General features: G+C 43.9%; 1 protein-coding gene across 2 annotated transcripts in view; it reads left to right on the top strand.

The window, feature by feature from the left end:
* The window catches only part of LOC147691858 (integral membrane protein GPR137-like), a 99,087-nt gene that overhangs the window by 37,420 nt on the left and 37,582 nt on the right, over window positions 1–24,085 (top strand). For both annotated transcript variants that reach the window (XM_086938135.1, XM_086938134.1), the window contains exons 3-4: window positions 18,935–18,984; window positions 19,500–19,725. In XM_086938135.1, coding sequence (XP_086794261.1) covers window positions 18,935–18,984; window positions 19,500–19,725 — 276 coding nt within the window. The remainder of the gene's footprint in view (window positions 1–18,934; window positions 18,985–19,499; window positions 19,726–24,085) is intronic.

Below are 24,085 nucleotides of genomic sequence, written 5' to 3'. Positions count from 1 at the left end.
AGGCGTGCCAGAGCACAATCTGCATCGTCCATTAAAATCACCAAGAACCGTAAGGTTTGCATGTCTCAAAGAGAGGTCTGCTTGGATGTCACACAGTTTTGAAAAGTAACCAGATGCTGAGTCAGAGGTTCGCTAGACCAGGATGCCCGAAAAAGTAAGCCCAGGAGAGATTTTAGTGGGGAAAAAAAATGGCCTCGATTGACCCCAAATTCTCATTTGTTTTTTACATGATAACTCCCACATGTCTCAAGATAATACCTAGTCCTCCACCCCGCCGATTATCCACACAGTTGACCATAGATATTTTAAACCCAGCCGGTAGTGCAAGTAAAATATCAGGGAAGGATGCCTTGGTTAGCCAGGTCTCTGTAAGAAACATCATGTCCCAGCAGTTGGACTCAAAAGAGAGCCAAATGTCCTCAGAGTGTTTGGGGAGCGATCTACAGTTTACCATGAAGGCTCTGATAGGAGACTCATCATCACCACTACCAGGAGCTGATGACTTGACACCAACTGTCACTGAGCTCTGTATCACCTCGAACCCTCCAAATTCAAAGGAGCAGGATTTATGATGGAGGACCTGATCCCAGTTATCCAAGTTGAAGTCTGGACAAGTGGGTTTCGCACAGCACAGCTCATTCAGATCCATAAGCTGCCTACATGTCCAAGTAGTTCTAGAACCTGGACCGGTTAAGGCAGGACGGCCGGCGCTGGCTGCAGTTCGGATGCGGACGGGGGAACACTTGCTTGCCTTTGGCGAGCCAGCGGTGCGCCCGTGCAGCAGCGTCCATAAGTAGGGGAAGCACCAGGTCCAGCAAGTGACTAGATCGCAGACTAAAATGGTGTCCGCAAATGGCCCTGCCTCCGGTGTAAAAGATGGCCGCTAAGTAGGCAGAACAGAGAGAGAGAGAGAGAGAAGTTACAGCATACTCCAACATGCAGCGATGCTGTAACAGAGGCACAGGATTGAAAAGTACAATATATCAGCAAAGGGTAAGTGAACAGAGTCTAGAACTAAATTTAAAAGCAGAAATAAAAGCGCCTAAGCGTTTGTTAAAATCATGGTAAAAATCGGAGTAGCGCTGTGTCCCAAGCGTCTGCCCCAGCCCTACTGACCGCAACCAGACCTGGATCCATGATGGCCTGGTCATAGCCTGAATCTAAGTATGCGTCAATATCCATGTTAGAACAATGTGCTAGTTTGAAAAGCTGTTGAAATTATTCAGATTGGTAGGAGCTATCTTTCAAGGCTGATACACTACCTGCAGTGATCAGTGATCTAAGAGGTAAGATCAAGTGTGGATCGGATAGTAAGAGGGCAGTTCGAGTAGCCACAGGCCAGAGAAGAGAAGCGGTTAAGTTATTAATGTGCTGGTCTCAATCTGTCACAATACAGCGACTCAGACTAAAACAAAAGTGAGTGCTGAGCTAGTTCTCAGTTCTACAATTAAGGTGACTGCACAGTGTGTTAATTTGTGCTTCAAAACAACAAAGTAAGTCCTTGAAACAGATTCTCTTTTACTACTAAAGCGGACGGAGCCAAAATGTAGCAGTGGCTTTTGTAATCTGTAACCCCCTTCTTTGTTCACGATTCTACTTTTTCTAGTGCTCCTTTTTTTTATTTTTCTTTATTTTATTTTTTTGCGCTTTTTTTTTCTGCTCTCCGTTCTGTTCCCTGGCTCCATTCTCCTTAGTTGGTATTATTCCAGGTTTTTCTTTCCGCTTCGTTGCCGCTATTCCTTCATGTGTTTATTTTATTTCTGATTCACCTTCTTGTTTTTTTGCTTTTACGTTTTTCTATCATCTTTTTAGATATTCCTAGTCCCCTTTTTTGTATTTGGGCTTTTATTTCTCTCTCAGTTTCTCTTGTTCTTGATTCGTTCACCATTCGTTGTTGAATATGGTGACCTGTGCCTTGGAACGAGGGAGTTAAATGTATTTGAAAACAAACTGTTGTCTCATTTCTTCTCTGGGGACAGTGGATGATAATAGCAGCCAATGAAAGTGTTTGTTTCATGGCAGTGAAAATGGTTGGGTTCTATTTTTTTTCACGTGTTGTCAAAACACATCTGAGAGTGTAGTCACCATCTGACATTATGATGTAGTTCGAGCTTACGTGGTTCATCACCAACCATGCTTATTCTATCAACAACATTTTGTAGATCAGAAAGTTCAGTTCCTAGGTGACCTTCCTTGTCTAAGGGGCTGTTTAGTGGGTTTGGGATCTATAAAAGTCCTTCACTCGCTCGCTTTCTCGCTCTTTCTTACTCTCCCTCTCGCTCGCTCTCTCTCTTTTCCGTAGCTCACGACTACCACATGTGGCCGTTTTCCTGAAACAGCTAACTCTAAAGCGGGGCAGATAGATTTGCAGACCTATATGACCTGATCAGTGTCTCCAATATTAGGTTAAAAAGTAAAATTTTAGGACATTACTTTGAGCCGCATCACGTAATAACACATGGTTGCAAAACCAGTGCTCTAGCCTAGGGTGATTTGATCGACAGCGCTTGCACGGATTGCAGTTTTGTGATATTTGGTATTGAAAATTGGAAGCTGAAAATGAATTTCATTAGTGTCATCTGGCATATTTGACTTGGTTTCTAGGGACGGGACAACCCTTGTCCTGGATGAAGCTTCTTGGAGACTCCAGGGGTTGTACAGCTGTTAGTTAGCCCATGCTTTTTTAATATGGCTTATCTGAAGCTTTAAGGGAAAGATTCTTATCCAGCAATCATGTTAAATGGGAGTAATCTTTAACAAGACCAGCAATGTAAGTTTAAGCATTCCCTACATCACTAGGTGTAAATCCAACTGCTGGGTCGTACAAGGCATGGCAACTGTGATGGTTGACACAGGGTGGGATAGGGCAGTCGTTGGTTGCGTACAGTATTCTGTATCACAAGAGCCCTTAAGAGCTCGCGCATAAGGAATTAGCAGACCAATAAACCTGTATTTTTGGTGACTCTACCTATAATTGTGGGAGATGAAAAAGCATTATTTCCGAAATCTAAACAACATGCGTGCTACAAAAGCATCAACTAAAAGAACGATCAGAAGGAGTAATTCCCAAATAACAGGCCGAATGTAATGTAGAAAATGTCATCCCTTGTTGGAGTTCAACAAAACTGATAGGGCACATTGCATACTGTTACAAAGATTGTACCCACACAACCGGTCAAAAACTATCTTCTTTCCTTAGCTTGTGGTTTCAATTTGAGGAAATAGTTTGGTAAGGAGAAAGAACACACCAACTAGCCTGGTCATGGCTCAGCTTTTTAACAGGATCTGAAAGACGGTGCCCTGGTAAAAATGAGAAGATTTCATGAAGCCAAGAATACAGTGCAGAACATGATGATTCATAACCCTTTGACTTCACTCTGTATCCATTCAATTAGAATGACCGATTTGCTGCCTCATTGTTTACTGACCTTAACCTAAAGGTTCTTGAGGTAGGTCCTTCAGAACCCTGGATGGGAAAGGAATGACTTGAACGGTTAGAAAGTTATAACTTCCAGGAACAATGAAACTTTTATCTGAAAATTCCCAAGAGGAAATTGAAGACACTGATGAGAGCAATTAACGCTGCAAACATTTTCGAAGTTTAGTGATGAGGTAGGAGGAACATTTCGGGAAAGAGCCTGATGTGAGAGGAAGATGCCTAGATAAAGGCATAAAGCCCTGTTGAAATTATACTCCATGATGTGTGTGATGACTTTTGAGCCCCTTGCAAATATTTAAAGTGATGCAAGAGATACTGATTAAAAGAGGCTGGTGTGAGCCAGTAGAGGAAGAATGGAAGAGGCAATGGCGTTGGGTGATACCTAGCTAAAGCACATGCAAAAAAGAAGCAAATATTGTGATGCCATATTTGGATTGTGCTATTGGCAATACCCAAGCTAATTCCAAAGCAGAAATCTGCTTACTATGAGCCGGGGAATAGACGGTGATCTCATCAACCCTGCCATGGGCATATTTCATTAGGATGGGCCACATCTGAGTCTTTTTTTCATTTTTTTTTTTTTATTCTTTTTATGTAACGTTCCAGGGGCTCTGTAGGGTATGTTTTAGTTATGATTGCTCTGAAGTCAGACAATCACAAATATATTTAGAATTTACAACTCTTGATTTTACACAGACCTACACAATAAGAGACGCAAGGCAATTCTTGCTGATGTTTGAAACACATTGGCACAAACCAATATGAGAAATGTAACATTTATTAAATTCCTAACATTTCTTTTCAGAACTAAAAAGTCTGCATTTGAATTTCTTCTGCCTTGTTAGAAATATGCTTCAAAAAAATGTCCCCCCTACCTCTTGGATCAGAAGCTGTGTGTTGATTGGCAGGGTGCTCAGCTGACTGACCTAATCTTCAAAATCCCTCCCTAAACCACAAAGTGCAGGTTTTTGTACCCTTATTTTAGAAAATATGTGAAGACTATTTTCAACCTTCCTCAGAAGTCATGAAACACACTTTGAGACTTGTACTAGAATGAAGCCGTCTGTACATGAACTTTGTATGTGATTTAATACTGTATTAAGCATTCATGTAATATAGCCAAATACATGCATTGTTAAACTCTTGATAAGATTAATGTACTTTAATATATTTTGCGTCAAAGCAGGCCGAAAAACATCATGTAATGGAAAACTTTTGAAATGTGGTTTTATTCGTACATATGCATTGCATGTTGTGGGTTACAAATAGTGATGTTAGCAACACCCCTAAATCTTAAGTTTTATGTTTAGGGAATAATGGTAGAAAATTAAGAAGGCAAACGTATGCATATAAGCACAAATCAAACTTTTTTTTTTTACACCCCCCGCTATTGTTCAGTGAAGGCGAGGGTGCGTTATTTGAGTTTAACATATCAAAATGAAATTTCAACGTGCAAATTTAAATCTATCAAAATGTTGCTCTGTGGTTTAGCCTCCAAACTTGGACTGAATGATTGTAATCATTTGCTAATCGGAAAAATTTAAAGTGCAAAATGTTCCAATTAATAATTATTGAATTATTGAATTATAGTAGGAATCTCTGGCGCTTAATGAAACATCCAGATAATCAAGAGTTTGGAAGTCCTGCTACCTTTCAAGGGAGTCATACCATAGGTGATGGTTATCTGTGATTAGAGTTTATCCAGCTTTCGATTGAAATGCAATGTCAAAAGCCTAATCGTAAGTTGAATGGTCAGGAACCTCACCGGTGCAAAACATGAATCTGGTTGACTGTAGTGGCAGACTCTTTGTCACTTAAGAAACTGTAGCCAGTAATTGCACCCAGGTGTTTTTCAAAATGAGAATTGGCTTTTGCTTGCTATTCAGTAACTTGATCAGTTTCAGCATCTGATGGTATTGGCGCAGCCAACGATGAACCAGATTTGTGTTTTAAAGAGCGGCTTGTATCATCATGGAGCTTGGAAGAGCATACGGCAACCATGTTGCTCATGATTTTCATCACCTCTTTAAGTGTCCTATTTGCAGCAGATGAGACTGAAGATAAGGTGGTGTTTGCCCTTTCAGATCCCAGATTTGGGTCACATGTAGCAGTTGTGAGATCAGACCAGGAGAATATTTCACATCCCTCAAGATGAATTATAAGGGGAGATGACCGCATTTACCATCAAGGTTCATTCTCAAAAAAACATAAAGTGCAATTATTTTTTAACCGATTTTGCATCTAAAACCGGGCCAAATTCAGGTGCTTGTTACATTTTATAGAAGGAGTGTGCTGTGCATTTGAGAATTTATTTTTCTTTAAATCTCCTCTGGAATTCGTTCCAAGGATATGCTGGCACTGATATTCACGTGAGTATGAGGGACTTTGTTTCCAGTAGAGTAGACCTGGGAGTACTGTAATGCCATTCAGCAAGAGAAGCCTTATTCCTCCGAACAAATATCAAGTTATTGTTCCATAAATGGTACTGGCTCCACTGAATGCAGTTTTAAAGGGGTGTGATGTTGGTGTGAAGATTGTCTTGTTAACTGTAGAGAATCTAGTTGTTCTAGAAGCCTAAAAAAAAAGAATCTATCACCCACTCGAGCATGGTAAGTAGATGGAAGTAATAAAGCTATTTGCTGAGCCAATTCACTATTGAAGTAAGAGGAGAAACGTGAGCAATATCATATTTGATAAGAAGCACTATCTATTTAGCAAGTGGAAGCGCCATTTATTTAGCAAGTTTATCAAAGTCCAGCTTATTAAGTTGAAAGTTGCGCAACCTAAGATCAATTAGTTTCCACTTGTGGGGTGAAGATTGACACCCTGTAACACTGTCCGGCTGTTGAGAAACTTACAATATGTTATTCTCATTTGCAGATAATTACTGATTTCTTTAGCATGAATAGTTCTTGCCCTTTTGTCTAGTAATAAAGCACAACTGTATGAGATCTGGAGAAGGGGCTGCGAGAATTATTTTGCATCACAAAAGCACATTCTGAATACACAGTGACCTAGCCAGTTTTATGTGTTATCCACATGTTTACAATAACTAATTGGAACATGCTTATCCTCTATTAAGCAGTAATATTTATAAGGTAAGCACAACAATGATAAATACCTGAATAATGAAATTTCTAATACCACACTAATCAATCTGCTTTTGATCATCCTGTTTACCGGAAACTAAATATGGTAAAAGAAATAACACCTTGAACCACCCAAATAATCCGAGGTTGTTCACCCAAAACACGTTTCAACATCTATTTGTTGTGTAGACAGTGGGATGTAGGGCGCGTCTCTGCATGCTGTTGCACATTGATGTGCACTAAAAAGGTATGGTTCAAGCAAAGCAGTATCCATTCCATGGAATATTTTCTTTTTTTTTTCTTTTTTAAGAGCTTTAAAGCTCAATTTAAATCCGTGATTGCAAATGTTTGTAATTGTTCCTCTCTGAGAGAAGACATCTACTCCTTTCCTACATCGGGGGCACAGGAACCAACTCTTGGCCTGTTCACATGTTATGCATCATGTTATCAACAATAAGATAGAAGCAAGTTTACCTTATCATTCAATCGGATGTGCACTATTGTTGTTGGGTATAGGCATATTTAGTGTTAAACTATATAAGAAGTGTCATGGTTTATAGTTCACATTTTTTTTCAGAAAAACTGGGCCGTAAACCTATTTAAATCATTTGTGTTGATAGTCTGTGGTGTGTGAGGCATAAAAGTATCAATATCCCTAAAGAATACTGAATAGAAATTGGAAAGTCTTTAGCATCTAATTCAATAACTAATGGACCAGGATCTTCTCTCTAAAATGCTCATTGCATTCATTTGATTAAATATCTTTATTTACCTCACCATTGTACATATAATCCTGCCAGAAAGGTACCACTATTTACATGTCCTTCTAAATCTTTGTCTGAATGATTCCTTTTCCGAGTACAGTCAGGAAAATGAGAATAACTCTGTGGATGGTAACACAGTACTGTTATCTATAAGAGTTGCAACATTAGTGTTGAACAGTATTATTCAGTTATATGACTTTACTGTGATGCATGCAGGCAGAAAATGGAACCCTATACTAGCCAAAATTCAGATCCACAGGTGATGGTTAAGGAAATAGAAGTACCCCGAAATGTATACCCTAATGCCATACAGAATTTAATAAAAGCAGGTGAATAAGTTGCACCATTTTTTTTGTAACTATAACATTTGTAGTTGCTACAGGTTGCTGTAGAAAATAAAACACTTTCACAACTTATTTAGAACCATAGCAAAATTGGACAACCGTTTTCTTCAAGTTATGATGCACTAAGAATAGCCAGTGCACAAGAAGCCCTAGCAGTATATAGATAGTAACATAGTATTAGTGAGAAATAGTTTTATTCTCATCTATAGCTAAACACATCTTGCTGTGTTCGAAAGATATAGCCGTTCCATCTCTGCATGTTTCTGTATTATTTTTTTTTTTTTGTGGTATAATTTTTATTTTATTAAAGAAAAAAGAACTTCTACACAAGGCAATAAGATAATACAGTCGGACACGTGTTCAAGGAGGACGGAAACTGCAACACAATATCATACAAACATCGTTGATGCAATGGGGGGGGGCCAGTGGGGAAAAAAGATCAGTGTTACTAAAAGCTACACAAGACTTGGAATGCCGGGTCAGGGGGAAAGGGGAACCTCTGGGGTCTCCACGAATGGAGGCGTGCAAATATTTCCACGGTAGGAGTTCCATTGGCTCCAAATTTTATTCCATTTCCTGGGTCTACCTCGTGCCACATACACCGTCTTTTCCCTGAACGTACACCAGTCCATGTTCTCCTTCATGCCGAGACCGTGGGCGGCCGCTGGGAACCCCACAACTGCGCAATGTCTCTCTTAGCAGTCATATTACCAAGGGTCGCCCACTGCATCTGTGCCACATCATAGTCATTCGGTTCCCAGACATTCAACAGACAACGCCTCGCTTAGGGTAATAATGCCACCCCGTGACTTTCCATCACAGCATGTACACGATTCCAGAACGCCACCACCCCCGGGCACTCGCAAATTATATGGAGGAAGGTTCCGACCAGTCCACAACCACGCTTACATAACCCATCCACTGAATAACCCATATGAATCCAGCGCGGGCCAGTGACCTATATCCGATGTAGGATTTTAAGTTGAACGAGTCTGAGGCAGGCCGGAATCGCGACCTCCTTCGGCGAGGATAGTGCCGACTGCCAGTCCTCGTCATCCAACTCCAAACCGTCGCTGGTCCAAACCTCCCTGAGCCGCACCAACAGATCAGTTTGATTATTAATCAATTTCTTATATATCAAAGAAATAGTGCTGTCGGGCATGTGGCCGTCAAGCACCCGATCTTCTAGTGGGGAGGATTCGGGGATGTCCGTACCCTTTGGAAAAACCAAACTCAACGCGTGAGTAATCTGTGCATAACGGAAAAATTCTCTATCACTCCGCTCATACTCTACCTTCAGTGCCTCGATAGTCTTGATTTTACCCTTGACCCATAGATCACTCACCGTACTAATACCAATCCTATCCCACTTTTCAAATCCTTTTGCTTTCCACGGGCAACCCAGTCTTTCAGACGCATAAAGCGGAGTCGCACGTGTCAGTCGATCCCTCAATCCTGTTGCCGCATTCGCATCATGCCACACCCATACCGCTATCTTAGTAAGTACCGATAGTTCCCTTCCCACTGCTTTGGAATAAAGGGCTCTGTTAAAGTCTCCACCCGGTAACAGGTACTTATCCATCTCGAATGCAGGGTCAGAGGCTGGTCCATACATTCCATGATTAATCGCTCCCAACTGAGAGGCCCAATAATATCGCCTGATATCCGGGAGTGCTATACCCCCGTCGTACCAAGGAAGCGTGAGCTTGGCGAGGGAAATGCGCAAGCGTCCGTCCCAGATCAATCATCTTTGCAAACTCTCCACCTCCCGAAAATAACTCGCCGGAATAACACCAAATGTATTCTGGAGTGCATATAGAAATCGTGGTAAGGACATTATTTTAAAAAGAGCTGCACGCCCAAGTGGTGAAAGTGGTAGCCTGAGCCAACCCACAACGTCAGATTGTAACCTCTGGAGAGGAGGGAGCAGATTACGATCATACCGAGCCACGGGATCTAAAGTTATAAAAATCCCCAAGTACTTAAATCCCGACTGCGACACTTGGATGGGACAACGGCGCGGTAAAGGGGGGGCACCACCCGAAAGCACATACACACAGGACTTGGTCCAGTTGATCACAAGGCCAGAGTTCCTTCCAAACGAGGTGAGCACATCAAACAATACATTCAACGACTTACGAGGGGATGTGATGTACAACAAAATGTCGTCAGCATAGAGCGATATGCGATCCTCGAATTCCGGGGTCCACTGAATACCCTTCATCGAGGGCTCCCCAGGCAGCCAGGGGCTCCAAGGCAAGGGCGAATAGAAGCGGGGACAACTGACAGCCCTGTTGCGTACCCCTCCCAAGAACAAAGGGCTTAGATACTCAACCATTCACTACCACCTGTGCCAATGGCTTCTCATACAAAAGTTTCACCCAGCCAATGAAACCAGGACCAAAACCAAATTTCACAAGAGTGGCCCAGAGATACGGCCACTCCACTGTGTCAAAAGCCATCGTAGCGTCCAAGGAAACCAAAATGGCAGGCTCACGAAGCGACGCCGCCCTCGCGAGAACATTGTGCAAGCGCCTCAGACTGAGTGCTGTATTGCGGTGTGGGATGAAACCGGACTGATCCGGATGAACCAAGTCACTAATTACTTTTATCAAGCGGTTTGCCAGCAACTTAGCGAGAATCTTTGGTTCGCCGTTTAAGAGCGAAATGGGCCTGTAAGACGCACAGCGATCTCGCAGTTTCCCCTCCTTATGAATCACCACAATGGTAGCGGGACGCTGATCACGAGGAAGGGAGCCGATGACTCGCGACTCTAAAAACATATCACGGCGATATGGCGCCATTTTGTCAGGACGCAACTTGTAGAGTTCAATGGGTAGACCATTAGGGCCCATAGCTTTGCCCGAGCACACCGAGCGAATAGCGAGGGCCACCTCGTCAGCTGAAAATACAGCGTCCATTAAGTCCCTATCCGAATCCGACAGGCGAGGCAATGCAGTATTGCGTAGCAACAGGTGGGAGTCTTCCTCCGGTCTATCGGAGACTGAAGAATACACATTTCGGAAATGTTCTGCGAACACTCGACAATCTCAGTCGGATCAGTCACACGCACTCCATCAAGTTTCTCAATAACAGGAGCCACACAACTCGCCCTCTCCTTTTTATCCAGCCAAGCAATGAGTTTCTCAGCCTTATCACCCACATCATACAGTCTGCCCTGCTGCTCTCTACTCATGACTTTAGCGGCATCCGTCACCAGGGCCCTATAATCCAGTTTGAGGCTGAGAGCATGAAGCTTGTTACGAGTCACACCCAGTTCCAAATCCCTTTCTAGCTCGGTTATTTCAGTCTCTAAACGGACCACCTCCTTATTCTTACTTTTCTTGGCACCAGCGATTAACAGTAATGCCTGTCCTCGAATGACTGTCTTAAATGCCTCCCACAGCAACACAGAGGAGGACACAGACACCTCGTTCCCGGCAAAGTACTGATCCAGGGACTTAATCAACTCGGCACGAGTTGTAGGGTTGCGAAGATACCAGGGATTGATCGGGGCAACCCGTCCGTCGAGACTCATACTAGTGCCAATCTGGAGCCACAGTGGGGAGTGATCTGTTATACCCCGGGCCAGATGTCTAATCTCCCTGACAGAAGAGGCCGGCATCAAAACCTAGTCCAGTCTGGAGAGACTGCCGTGGGCCCCAGAGTGGAAGGTGTATTGTACCTGTCCCGGATGCATCAATCTCCTACAGTCTATCAAACCCAATGTCTCCCACTTAACCAAGACTGTGACCTGGTGAGTTCTCGGGGGGGGTAGCGATCTACACTACAGGAGACAACTGAATTGAAATCTCCGCCCATCACCAGGATACCATCTGGAAGCCCCAGTACCATACGCCCAAGATCAGCAAAAGTCAAGGTCTGTAGACCAGGCGGGAATATACCGAAACCAGTGAGACAGTCCTCCCCTCCAACCTCCCTGTGAGAGCAGCGTAGCGCCCCCTGTCATCAAGAATCGTGTTGTCTATTTCCAAAGGGAGAGAGTTCTTGACGAGGATGCCCACCCCCCCAGAACCAGTAGTGAACCCAGAGTGTACAGCAAGACTATATCCCCGCCTATTCATGGTGTGACAAGTGTTTCCAATCAAGTGCGTCTCTTGCAACAACACGATATCAGGGGAGAGGCATCTCAACAATTGCAACACTACTCCCCGCTTTATCCTATCCCCCAACCCATTGACATTCCAACTCAGTATTTTCAACCCACTACCCCCCATCTCGGAAATGAATGCACAATCCACCCCATAGCGAACACAGTACCCAGATACAAGAAGAAAACAATACGTTGCCTTTAGAAAAAGTGAAACATGCCCAAACTCCCCCTTCCACCCCCCAAAATGATCCCGTTACAATACCCCCCACCCTGCACCCCTGCGTTAGACTCCAGAACATCCCCAACTTGCAGTGTGCCTGTCGCCCTAACATGAAACTAGTCTACAAAAAAAAAACCCAGAGGAGGAAAGAGTCCCGCTCCCCCCGCCACCCTCTGGTATGCCACCGTAGATCACATAAATATGAAAGACATCAAACCGAGCTGTATGATATGTTAACTGTTCGGAAATCAGGAACCACATAGTCATTCTTGCTCCGGCACGCCACCCTCTGCTCCACCCGAGTGCTCTGTTCGCTCCGCTTTGGTAATGTATCCGATTCAGAAAAGGGGGGTGGTGATGAACAGAGTGTCTGAATTAAGCAGACCACTCTTACCCAGTCCAAAGATCAGGGCTTGATCCATCACCGTTATTTAGCTCACTGCACCATCCCAGCTCAGAACCTGGCTATATGCAAATTAGTCTGTCCCTGGCCCAGTGCAACATGGGAACAGGGCAGACCAAACTACCAAGCCAATTCTTCACCAGAAAGGAGACAAGCTTCCGGGGACCGGTTTCTGGCATTTCAGCCGTCGTCGGCCCGGCTTGCTTGAATCCTGATGGTGCAATGAGCAAGGGACTCATGTCTGAGTATACCCTGCCACAACTATAGTGGCCAAAAACGATTCAGAAAAGGGGGTGGTGATGAACAGAGTGTCTTAATTAAGCAGACCACTCTTACCCAGTCCAAAGATCAGGGCTTGATCCATCACCGTTATTTAGCTCACTGCACCATCCCAGCTCAGAACCTGGCTATATGCAAATTAGTCTGTCCCTGGCCCAGTGCAACATGGGAACAGGGCAGACCAAACTACCAAGCCAATTCTTCACCAGAAAGGAGACAAGCTTCCGGGGACCGGTTTCTGGCATTTCAGCCGTCGTCGGCCCGGCTTGCTTGAATCCTGATGGTGCAGTGAGCAAGGGACTCATGTCTGAGTATACCCTGCCACACCTATAGTGTAATGTATCCAGCCAGTCACTCACGGTCTCGGGACGATCAAAGAAAAATGTCCGGTCCTCATATTCGACACGGAGCCTGGTTGGAAATATCATGGCGTATTTTAAGTCCATGTCTCTCAGCCGTCGCTTCACCCCCTGAAACCCCATCCACTGTCTCTGAACGAACTGAGTAAAGTCCGGGTAGAAGCTAACCGTTGTGTTTTCAAACTTCACGGGGCCTCCCACCCACGATGCCTGCAGGATAGCGTCTCTGTCTCTGAAGTTGAAAATTCTGGTGATAATTGGCCTCGGAGGGGCACCTGGTTTTGGTTTCCCACCCGGTACTCAGTGTGCACGCTCCACGGCAAAGAATTTACTTAGGCCTCTGGGGGCAAGGTGATTTAGGATAAGGTCCTCCACAAGGAGATCTGCAGCAGGATTTTCCGATTTTTCAGGGACCCCAATAATACGTACATTATTGAGTCTGGCCCTATTTTCAAAATCCTCAAGTCGACGAACCATGAGATCATTGGAGGATCGCAAATTGCCGACCTCCGTCTGTAAGTCGGACACATCGGTCTTAAGGCTGGAGGTCTTTAGATCTAAGGATTTGACCTTCTCATTAGTCTTCGATAAGTCCGCTCTGATCAGATTGACGTCAATGGCCACAGTGTCGAGCTTTAGGGCGAGAGCCTCGTATTGGCCAATGGAAAACTTAATACCAGCAAAGGCGCCCATGACATCCTGTAGTCAACTCGATCGACGCAGCCGGTTCCTCCCTTGCTTCCTCCAGAGTCTTATTCGTGCCACCGGGGGACCCCTTGGGCTGGGTATATCGATCCATGACGTTCGTTTGAATAGTACCCCCCCGGAGAGGCGTCTTGGTTTTCTGCTTCTCGTTGTTGGGGCCTGCCCGCCATGTTGGGCAATGTGCCCTCGAGGGGCCTGTGAGACCTGGTGAAAATGGCTCTTCGCGGTCAACCCACCAGAGTCTTCGAAAGCAGGCACCAGCAGCTGCAGTCCAGCACACAGACGCTCGCGACCGCTGGCACACGGCGGATTCACAGAGTTCGGCTAGACCTCGAGCAACCAGGTCAATCTTGAAATAGGGTAAGGCCAAAGACCCGAAAGTTAACTCCAAGGCAATGAGCAGAGCTCGTGGGGCCGTTGTTGTTCGACTACTGCCAAGGCGTCTCAAGACTCGAGCCCCCAGGCGTCGCCGTGGGGTGGGCCTCAAAAGTTCAGGTTGTCGAAGTAGTGGTTCCCGAAGTCCGAATCAAGTTTTGAAAGCAGTTAGTCCATCAGCTGAGTTTCATCTTCAATAACCCGTCTTCGTAATCATCATTCAGGATATATGCGGAAGGCGGCGAGGCTCTCCGGAGCCCTGTGCTCACGCGGCTATCTCGGATGCGCGCAAAGCTCCTCCTCCTGTATTTGTTAATTGACCCTTGTCCAAAAGATACAGGGGTTTAGTGGAATCGGTGTTATGCTAACATGTAATTATTATTATTATTATTATTATTATTATTCTGAGTTTTGTATAGCGCCTGGTTACCAATAGGCATCCCCCCGTAATAAAGTCCTTCAAATGTGGTTGTAATTTCATGTTTGCTGAATCTGGAGTCTATTCTTCTGTGAGATACTTACTATGTTTAGAACATTAAAACAGTTAAAATCTATAAAATAAATTTAACTCCTGAAATTATAATCCAATTCCATACCCAGTGTGGCAGTTGATCATTTGCAAAACGTTCCACTTTGTTGGTAAGCTTGGGGCTTTGTAGCAGTGAAGTTACCATGTCACGCCAGAATGCAGAGGAATGATTCTAGAGTTGAAATAGCAGAAACTGAAAAATATGCTTGTGGTACGGAATCCAAACAAGTCTCATTGCTAAATCCCTCTGTGATTTCTTCTCCATGTAGAGAAACTGTTAAGCCAGTGTTTGTGTTGGTTGCCATTACTGTTGGGGCCGTGCGTGTTCATGTTTTCAAATGCCCTATGAAGAATCATACTGAAGCACCTTGGTCAGAGCTTGACTGAAGAGTGTTTACAATATCAGTCAAAACTCCCTCCTGTGAGTGGGGATGCAACGATCCAAGGTTGGGGAGTAGAAATGTCATTGCAACCACATGCCCCAAGCAGTCTCTCCGATCTCCTTTGAGGTCTCTTTCATACTTGAGCTAGATCAAATATTATTTGTCACTGATTTCAGAAACGTTCCTGCAAAACAGACAAACTTTTCAAATAAGGCATGGAAAGAAAATGTGTTTTTACAACATGCATAGCAGCATTATTATTAGTAGTAGTATCTTTTATTAGATGTTTGCAATTAAAAAAAATCATAAAAGCATAACAACATACAAATGAATGTAAAAGGTTTTCCCATCTCCATGTCTTCACAATAAAATACCATAAAACGTCCGAATACAAGTGACTTGATCTGAAGTCACAGTACTTGACTGAGCAATCTTTCTAGTGCTAAATCTGCAAGGGCATTTCCTTAGGACACTTCGTCTTGAGGGTATCCGCTGTTCACTTGACACCTGCAATTTGTTGTAGGTAACATCAAAACGTTCAGCAGATTTTGTACGTATTGCCCATTCTTCGTAGGCTTCCAGCAGATCTTAGAACCTCTTTTACATATATAGGAACCCCAATGTATGCGTCACTCGAAACACATACTTTTAGTCCGTGTACATGGTTACAATCTTTTTCTTGACCGGAATACAGGTACAAGTTAACACAATGAATTCAGAAACTTGGGCAGATTTAACATTGTGCAATCTGCAACTTTCAACAATTTGGTATAAAGTTCATACAGCCTTCTCTGTGACCAGGACACCGTCAACATTTCTGAGACATGAGCCAACAATAAAATACATCAATTCCAAGTTTTGGATGGGAATGTCAGTTAAAAACATAGGGGGTTTGGTGACCTGGGAAGTTACAATTAGACAGTCGTGGGATTTAAGGGTGGGCTTCAGCGAAGTGGGGTTCAGACTTAGGCAGCAGACAACAGTACTATGTGAGGTAGACAAAAATAGTATTTTGTATCTAGACAATATTGCAGTTTAACAATGTTGAGGTTTGGTAATGAGCAGAAATGCAACAACCGCATGGGGCACAGCAGCAATCAAAGTTATACTCTGTGCCTTGTTTCCAGAGGGTTTAACAAGTTGGGCCGCTTCCGGAGTCAAGACAGGGGGGGGGAGCCCAGTGCGACCGTGTCCAAAGCTGAAGAATAGTAAGCTACAAGCTTTTTCTGATCCTCATGATCTTAGACCAGTGCACCAAGGGCAAATCCAGTGCATTCATGACACTATAGAGTAAACTGTTTAAGCCCTGACAGGTGCAGGGGTCCATGCTTGCTTTATTTGTACAAATGCATTTTCAGCCTTTTTGGAGCACAGCAAGGATTCTGGGATATCCAGCCATACCCAAGAAAGTTTGTGCCTTAGAGATGGTCACTGGACGGGGCCACTTCCAAATCTCTTCTATGCAGTAGGGTGACTGGTTGTGCTTACAGGCTAAGATTTCGTGCCCAAGGTATGGTACTCTAGAAAGACAAAACTGCGGCTTCTTTTTTTTTTTTTTTAAGGCAAGTGCCCCTCTTAGGGCAGTTCAGTAAGGGGTAAATATACCTTGCAGTGGTTTAAAGAAACTGATGCAAGAAAAGGTCTAATGTATTGAAAGCAAGTAGAACCAACCCCGGGGGAAGACCAAAGTGTCTGGATCTTTCTTTAAAGCTTGTAGGAAGATTGACAAGGACTCTGTAAATCCTTGAGGGAGCCTCTGCCGGGAAAGTTGATACCCACCAAATGAGAATATAAAGGAACTAACTTCCATTTTGTATGAAGATGAAAAAGAATGCAGAACCAAGGTCCACCACACTAACCCATTTGACATTCAGAGACGCAAGAAAGGATGGTGATGGTCGGAGGACCACATGGAGATTAAGGATTACAACATCATTTATGATATGCAAATTATGCACAAATCTGTACATGTTTGTTTTTTCTTGCCTTGATAGGTAAAGTGAATGTATTGTGTCTACTGACAATAGGTACCAAATCTTCAACTTAATTGAGTCAACTGTTGCAGGATGAATTCCGGCTTCTTCCCTGATTTAGGTGGATATCGAGTTATTCAAGGCAGCCTTTTTTGTTGGTTGATCTTGCTCTTCACAGGTTCTATTGAGGCTACAAATCCCCCTTCGTTGTCCCCTGTGGACCAGAATGTGGAAGGTACCTTGGAAAGTGCATTGGTTAAATCAGGAGACAGCTTATTGTTATTCACTGCAGGTTGACAGTTGGTATACTCCTAGATCAGGGCCAGCACCTCATTCTCATGGTGCTGTTGAATATTTAGGTAGACCCCATCCGGGATACAGAACACTGTGTAGTTTACTTAACATGCACCCTGCCAAACAAGTTAGCTGGTGAGGTAGTATTCAGCACGAAGGGTAGGATTCAGCAAGAAGGCATGTCTATTGGTATTGGTCAGAGAGATGTAGAGACTGTGTCAGAGAAGTGATGGATAACACCGTTGTTGGAAATACAGACCATATTTATGGACTAACCTAAGAGCGGTAATGAGGGAAATTCAGATGTTCTCAGGGTAGAGCGACTAGTCCAGTTTCAATAAGACATGTGGTGCATTTACCATTGATCAGGCAGTCAACATTGAAACATTTCTGATCTTCAGGAATTAGGGTAGTCGTGGAACATTCTGAATTACTGGGGCTGTCCTAAATTTGAAATAGGATTTCTGCATAAATTGGTGAAATTCAGGTTCTATCAACAAGATTAGGAATGTTTGAAAAAACATTTAGGGAATCCGATTTCTAATGTCCCTATTGAACCAAAGCAAAACCTGCTCCTCCTGTTTTTTGGGCTTCTCCTGCCTTTTTCGTTGTTACTTCCCGTTCATTTAGTACATACAGTCTCTGCAGACATGACCGCACCTACAGCTTCCTGAGTCATCTCCGTCAGATCGGCAAGTCTCTAGTATCTCTCAAACACTACCTTAAGCCTCTTTAGGTAATCTCTGGGCGACTAACCCTTAGTTCCATCTTACAAATGGAAATCTTAGTACTATCTGCTTCCACACGACAGACTTCTACAACCTCATAAAACAATGTATCTTTTGCTGTATTTAAAGCCGTATTTTATATCCCTGGTCCTACCTCAGCTATGCTGACTTTCTACCAACCGATCTCTCACTTAATTTTTTTATCACCACCCACAGCAGTTCAATCACATCTGCTCAATGCGGTATGTACACTCCTAATACACTGCAAATCTTCACTAAACTGAATTTTCTCTAATGTTAAGGAACTGTTTCTTAGTATTTATTAGGGCAGAGTGGGGTCTATAAAATGTGGACAGTAATTCTACCAGCGAGTAGTCTCTCAGTGGGAGAAGGGTCTTTGTTGTCAGTGCCACTAGAATGAGTGGAGGGTATGTGTCTCCTGGCCATTCATTCTGCTGTCTGTTTTAAGCTTTCTCTAGTGATTGAGGCTGTGATCTGGGGTATCCCTATGCACCAACTGGGATGGAATGCACACGTTTTCTACATGGTCAACACATTTAGTGGAGTCCGCAGTATGGTTTATCAATCTCACCTCTGCCACGTACTTTACTGTCAGTCAGTTGCGTTGCAACCCTCATGCATTACTTCCTTGTGGGCGGCGATTCCACAGGCGTTGCCCCGTAACCAGATACTTCAGTAACTGCACACCTGGCCTCATTTTCTATTTCAGTGATTGGTCTTTTCTGCCAGTTCTACCTTTAAATGCTCTTCCTGCCTGGTAAGATCTCTGGAGAAGAGATTGCCCATGTGGTTTCTTTGGCACTGGTGATGCACAGTGGAGAATCTCAGTTTCAGTCTACCCTGTGTGTGTGAGAAAGGCACATGGAGGGCAGTGGTCAGCAGTCATTAATGTAGAACGTTTCTCTCTTCACTTAGGTGGTGTTCAAAGCCAAAGCAAGGGGCCAGCATGACAGCAGCAGAGGCTTGTGAGTACTTTTTTGTGAGAAACTTGAAATGTCAAGAAACCGGCCTAGTGTTGAACTAATTGTGAGTTCTTGTGCAGACTCTTGTGATTTATTTTATTTTTTTCATTTTTTTTTATTTCAGAGTGATGGATTTTAAAACATCCAAATGCATGTTTTTACATTTCTTTACAGTTTTTTTAGTCAAGTTTTATTTCTTTTAGTGACATGCATATTGATTCTTACATGGTCTTACATGGTAAAAGTTGATAAGCATGTCTGAATGCTCTCTATTTTTGAGCACGGTTCCTGTGCAAGTTATAAACCGATATGAAGCGGAGCTTCTGTAAGTCAAAAAGTATAGCGATGCACTTGGTGGTGCTGACCCTGCACAGGTTACACCGTATGTCTTCTATTTTTTAAAGGCTCTAGATGAGGCTGTGCTCTCTGAATACATGCTGTTATATTCTTTGAACACTGAGTTATTGAGGAGTGCGCTAATTTTTCCATGATTCACCCTTCTTCCCTCTCTTCTCAAGGCTGGCGGTGCGATTAGTTTGTCTCTTTGCCAGTGTTCTCTTCTTGTCAGTCAACATCACCTGTGCCTTCCTAGCCAAGGTCCGCCAATTAGAGAGTTGGAGCATCGTTCTAGTGCGGGTTCTCATCAATGATTCGCTATTCCTGCTAAGCGCCGTCTCTCTGGCCTGCTGCCTGTATTTGGTCGCCAAGATGTCTTCTTCCACCAGCATTTACCTAGAAGCCAAGGTAAGCTTCTGGTGTGCCCATCCATCTGAGGAATGTAGTGGAAAGCTGATCTTACTCCTTGACTGATGTTATTACCTTTATCTTTTTCCAAATGATATGGTTGGGTTAGACACTGACCTTTTTGCTTGAAATAAGATGGGATAAAGGCGCAGAGGACTCTTGAGGATCTCTGTATACCACAGATAATTGTGAGTTCTTGTTCTGAAGACTCTAATGATTATTTATTTTTTACATTTGCAATGTGATGGTTTTTAAAACAACCCCATCCCTCTGGCAGTGGACTTGAAAAATAAACATTTGTAATAGAGGAGATCTTGGGGCCCGGGTACCCCATCCTCCTGGGACCAACCATCAACAAATGGGGGAGGGGCCTGCGTGGCCTCCTCCCCAAGTTGATTTTGCCCCGGGAAACCCAGACCTTGGCCTTTAAAAATACATTTTTTGTAATAGGGGGGCCCCCCTCCTCAGGCCTATTTGGGACAGAGGACCCCCAGGGATCGGCTATGTCTCCTGGCCCCCCCCCCCCAGGACACCCAGTGTGCTATGGGACCATGGGCTCTCAAGGCCTCTGCAGTCCCAGCCAGCTCCCCACCATATTTGCATGCAAGGAAACAGATGAAAACTCCGCTTTCTGCAAGCAGGAGCTGTTTGACAGCTCGTGTTTGCAGAAAGCGAAGTCATGTTTGCTTTTGCTTGGTGGGAGCGGTCGGCTCCCACCAAGCCAAAGCAAACCGCTACCTCCCGAGGGTGGGCCCCACGGGAGCTTCATTTATACAGATTTGTCCTGGGGAGTGGCAATGCTCAAGGCATTCATAAGCCCTAGGAGGAGGGGCCCATGCGTCCCACCCTTCCTATTTTTATAGTATTCCCCTGGGACCTGGCCCACCAGGGATCTATAATAAAAAGAAGCGAGGAAGACCACACTTGTGTTTTAAAACATTTTTTTTATTTTTTATTATTTTGCCGCAGATTTGTGAGCTGTTGTGTATTCATGCCAAAGAGGCCTAGGGGGGTCAGGCTATTCCTAACTTGCCCCCTTTTTTTTTTTTTTTTTTTGTGGGACTCAGTAGCAGCAGAGTCCCAAGATGGCTGCCAGCACTTCCTGGTTGAAGTGTTGGCAGCCAATCCGATCTTATTAATACAAAATAGTGTTTCCAGACAATTTTGTGGGGGTAGATAATTAAACTTTCTCACCCCTTTGCATTAATTCCATTAATAGTGTCCAAGGCATCAGTTTGTTTGTTGCAGCCAATCCGATCTAAGCACGAGATGTAAATGTACAGGAATTTATATAGCGCAAATCACCACTGGTTTCTAAGCGCTTGCTTAGGGAACCCGTCCTGGTATTCCCCTGTGAGATAACCCCAGCAGGGTATCCGCAAGGTGAAAGTCGGGCATCCCGCCGCGAGGGGCCGTTGTGGAGATTAAGCAAGCTATTGCCCAGAGTCACAGAGTGTGAACCAATGAATGGAGTAGGCACCGGAGCGAGAATTGTCGAGTCCATGGACACTTTAGGACTCAAGACCGGCCGAGCCGGGAATTGAACCCTGGTCCCGGGCTGACCTCTGCTTCCAGGTCTGCCTGCTCTAACCAGTGAGCCACACTTCTCCACTTCAGAAGGGTTTGCAGAGCCTTTGTGTCCCATTATATCAAAAATGTAATTTCTTTTAATAACTTCAAAATGAATGAACAGATTTACATCTATTCACAAAAAGGTCGCTTTCTGGAACAACAACTACCTTTCTGGCAAATTTGGTGTAATTCCGTTCAGAAATTCGGGCTATAGTCATGTCTAAAATTCCTATGGGAATTCACTTGGGAACCCCATGTTTTTTGCGCCACTGCCCCCGCCCCCTTTTCTCTGCCCCCACACTTGACGGAGCACCCCAAAACTTTCAATGCACAACAAGAATCAATGGGGCACTTTTTGGGGAAAAGTTTGTGAAGATATATATGTAAAAAACAAAACTTGTCCTATGGAAACATGGTCCTAACTATAACTACCTCCTGGCAACCACCAGTAGGTAATCTATATATATAAAAATGAACGTATGTCTGATTGTCCTTTATGCATTACTACACCATTCATCCGATCGGCATGAAACTTTGGGAAGTTGTTGAGTACATTCCCGCGAAGGTTTCTGACAAAAAAAAAAAAAATTGACAAATATCAGCCCCCCAGGGCCCTCATAATCTTTCCAATACTGAACGTTTACAGTTTCCGGTACAACTCACTTTTGCAATGACCATCAACAAAGCACAAGGACAATTGCAAGTGTGTGAACTAGATTTGGAGAATCCGTGCTTCTCACATGGACAACTGTATGTGGCCAGCTCATGCGTCGGAAAACCTTCTGATTTATTCGTGTACGCACCAGACGGAAAAACAAAAAATACTGTGTATCCACAAGCACTCTAATAAATAAACAGAAGTAAAACAACACTTTAAAATGTTTTCCATATTAAAATGAATAAGTTTCAATAAAAATGACACAATGTAAATTAAATGTTATCATAACAAGTTTCCTTAAATTTCCTTTTTTCCGAGATCGCAGCAACGCGCAACAGGTAAGCTAGTATAGATATACAATTGCACAAACCCTAGGATTTGCGGTTCCCAGGCGGGCTGGTAGGTCCTCGCACAGGACGATAGAAAGGACACGTCTACCCTAGTTAATAGTTATCAACACAGGAATGTCCCTTCTGTGGTCGAACGGTTGCTTTCTCTCTACGTAAGACAAGCAACAAAAGAGTAATCCAAATTGGGTGAGGGGTTCCTAAATGTGTAATGGTAATCCTCTCTTGAACATGTTCACAAGAGAAAAACAACAGACTAACTGCTCACCCGTTGCTACAAGTAGGAAGGGAAAGGGACCCCTTTCTTTAAATAGCACTCACTCACTCTAATAGTGACATGCTTCATCATAGGGCTCACCCCGACTGCTAAAAGTCTAGTGTGCTCGACCGTTTTTCAGGGAGCACTTAAAGATATTGTGTATGAGGGCGTATTATTAAAGATAAAATTCCTCACCCACTCCTAAAGAAATATTTAATAATGGAGTGGGAGGGAAGGTTAAAATATATACAAATAGGGTGTCTAAGGATTTAATGGTCCTATGACCCTTATTCTAGCACCAACATCTTTCAGCCCTAACTATCTGGCCTAAATAGGTCCTGGGCTTTCGTCATGGTTGGATTTCAAGAAGTTACATCTCCCAAAAAACGTGCATGCGTGTCAATGATTCGTTTCAGGCACTCTTACGTGAATAAAAACTGAAACAAGCCTAATACTTGCCACTGGTTTTGGTGAGGAATTACCCCTGTAACTCAGGGCAAAGGCTTCCCAGAGGGAGTGCAGGAGGGAGGCCTTTTTGTCTGTGGGGGTTATCTGTATTGCAATATGGAGAGCTATTTTGCAATGCATTTATGTGTACAACTTGTATTAGAGATCTTTGCCTCCCAGTGAATAGTGTAAATTTGTATTGTGGCCAGCTTCCCACCCCTCGGGCTACGCACTATGTTCAAAGGATTCATTTTAGGTTTCTCCTGGTATGGATAGTCTCAGAATGGGTTTAAAATGTTTGAGTTGCATGTTGGGAGGAAATGCTGTACCAAGAAATGTGTGCTCATCCGATGGACAGACTGAAATAGATCTTGTGTCTTTGGAGGGAGGGTAGAGAACCTAATCATGTTTATTGTACACTGAAATAGATCTTTTGTTGTTTGGAGGGAGGGTAGAGGACCCAACCATGCAATCAAGGCATGTGTGGCTGTAGATACACATGCTGTGCATACTCCTGGCATTTAGTGATTGATTTAGATGTCTGCAAGTTGTTTTTCTTAGAAGTCTTCACAAGGCAGTGTGATTCTACCTCTTTTTGGTAATGTGCATATGCTTCGGCTACATTGTTACATTGTTTTCTTTCCGCCATCTGGTTCGGATGTGTGTTCCTGGGCTCCAGATTGATGCTATTGCAGTGTCCCTTTCATTTGCACTGTTCTACTCCCTCTGTTGGTATTGCCTCTGAGTTCGTTTTCGCTTTGTATCGGGTCATCGCCTAAAATTTTGCCTGAGTCGGACCTCCAGCCTACTTCAACCGCAGGTAGTGGCCTGCTCCGCTCTGAAATGAAATGAACTAAGGAATTTATTCAAGCGCACAGCTACTCAAACTAGAGAGGCCTGGCTCTCACCATGCTCTGCCTGTGATGGTACGGACACCAAGCTACACCAAGTCTGCAATCTTTGCCTCTCACCCGAGCACAACAAGACCTCCTGTGGGGCGAGTCCACTGGGTCTGTCAACTCAAAATGTCGCATGGGATCAGAGGGGACACAACAGACCTCTTCGGCACCCAGGACC

Source organism: Lissotriton vulgaris, chromosome 9, assembly GCF_964263255.1.
Source record: "Lissotriton vulgaris chromosome 9, aLisVul1.2, whole genome shotgun sequence".
NCBI lineage: Eukaryota > Metazoa > Chordata > Amphibia > Caudata > Salamandridae > Lissotriton > Lissotriton vulgaris.
Note: the sequence above shows the minus strand (reverse complement) of the source record. Positions and strands in the feature narration are given on the sequence as shown.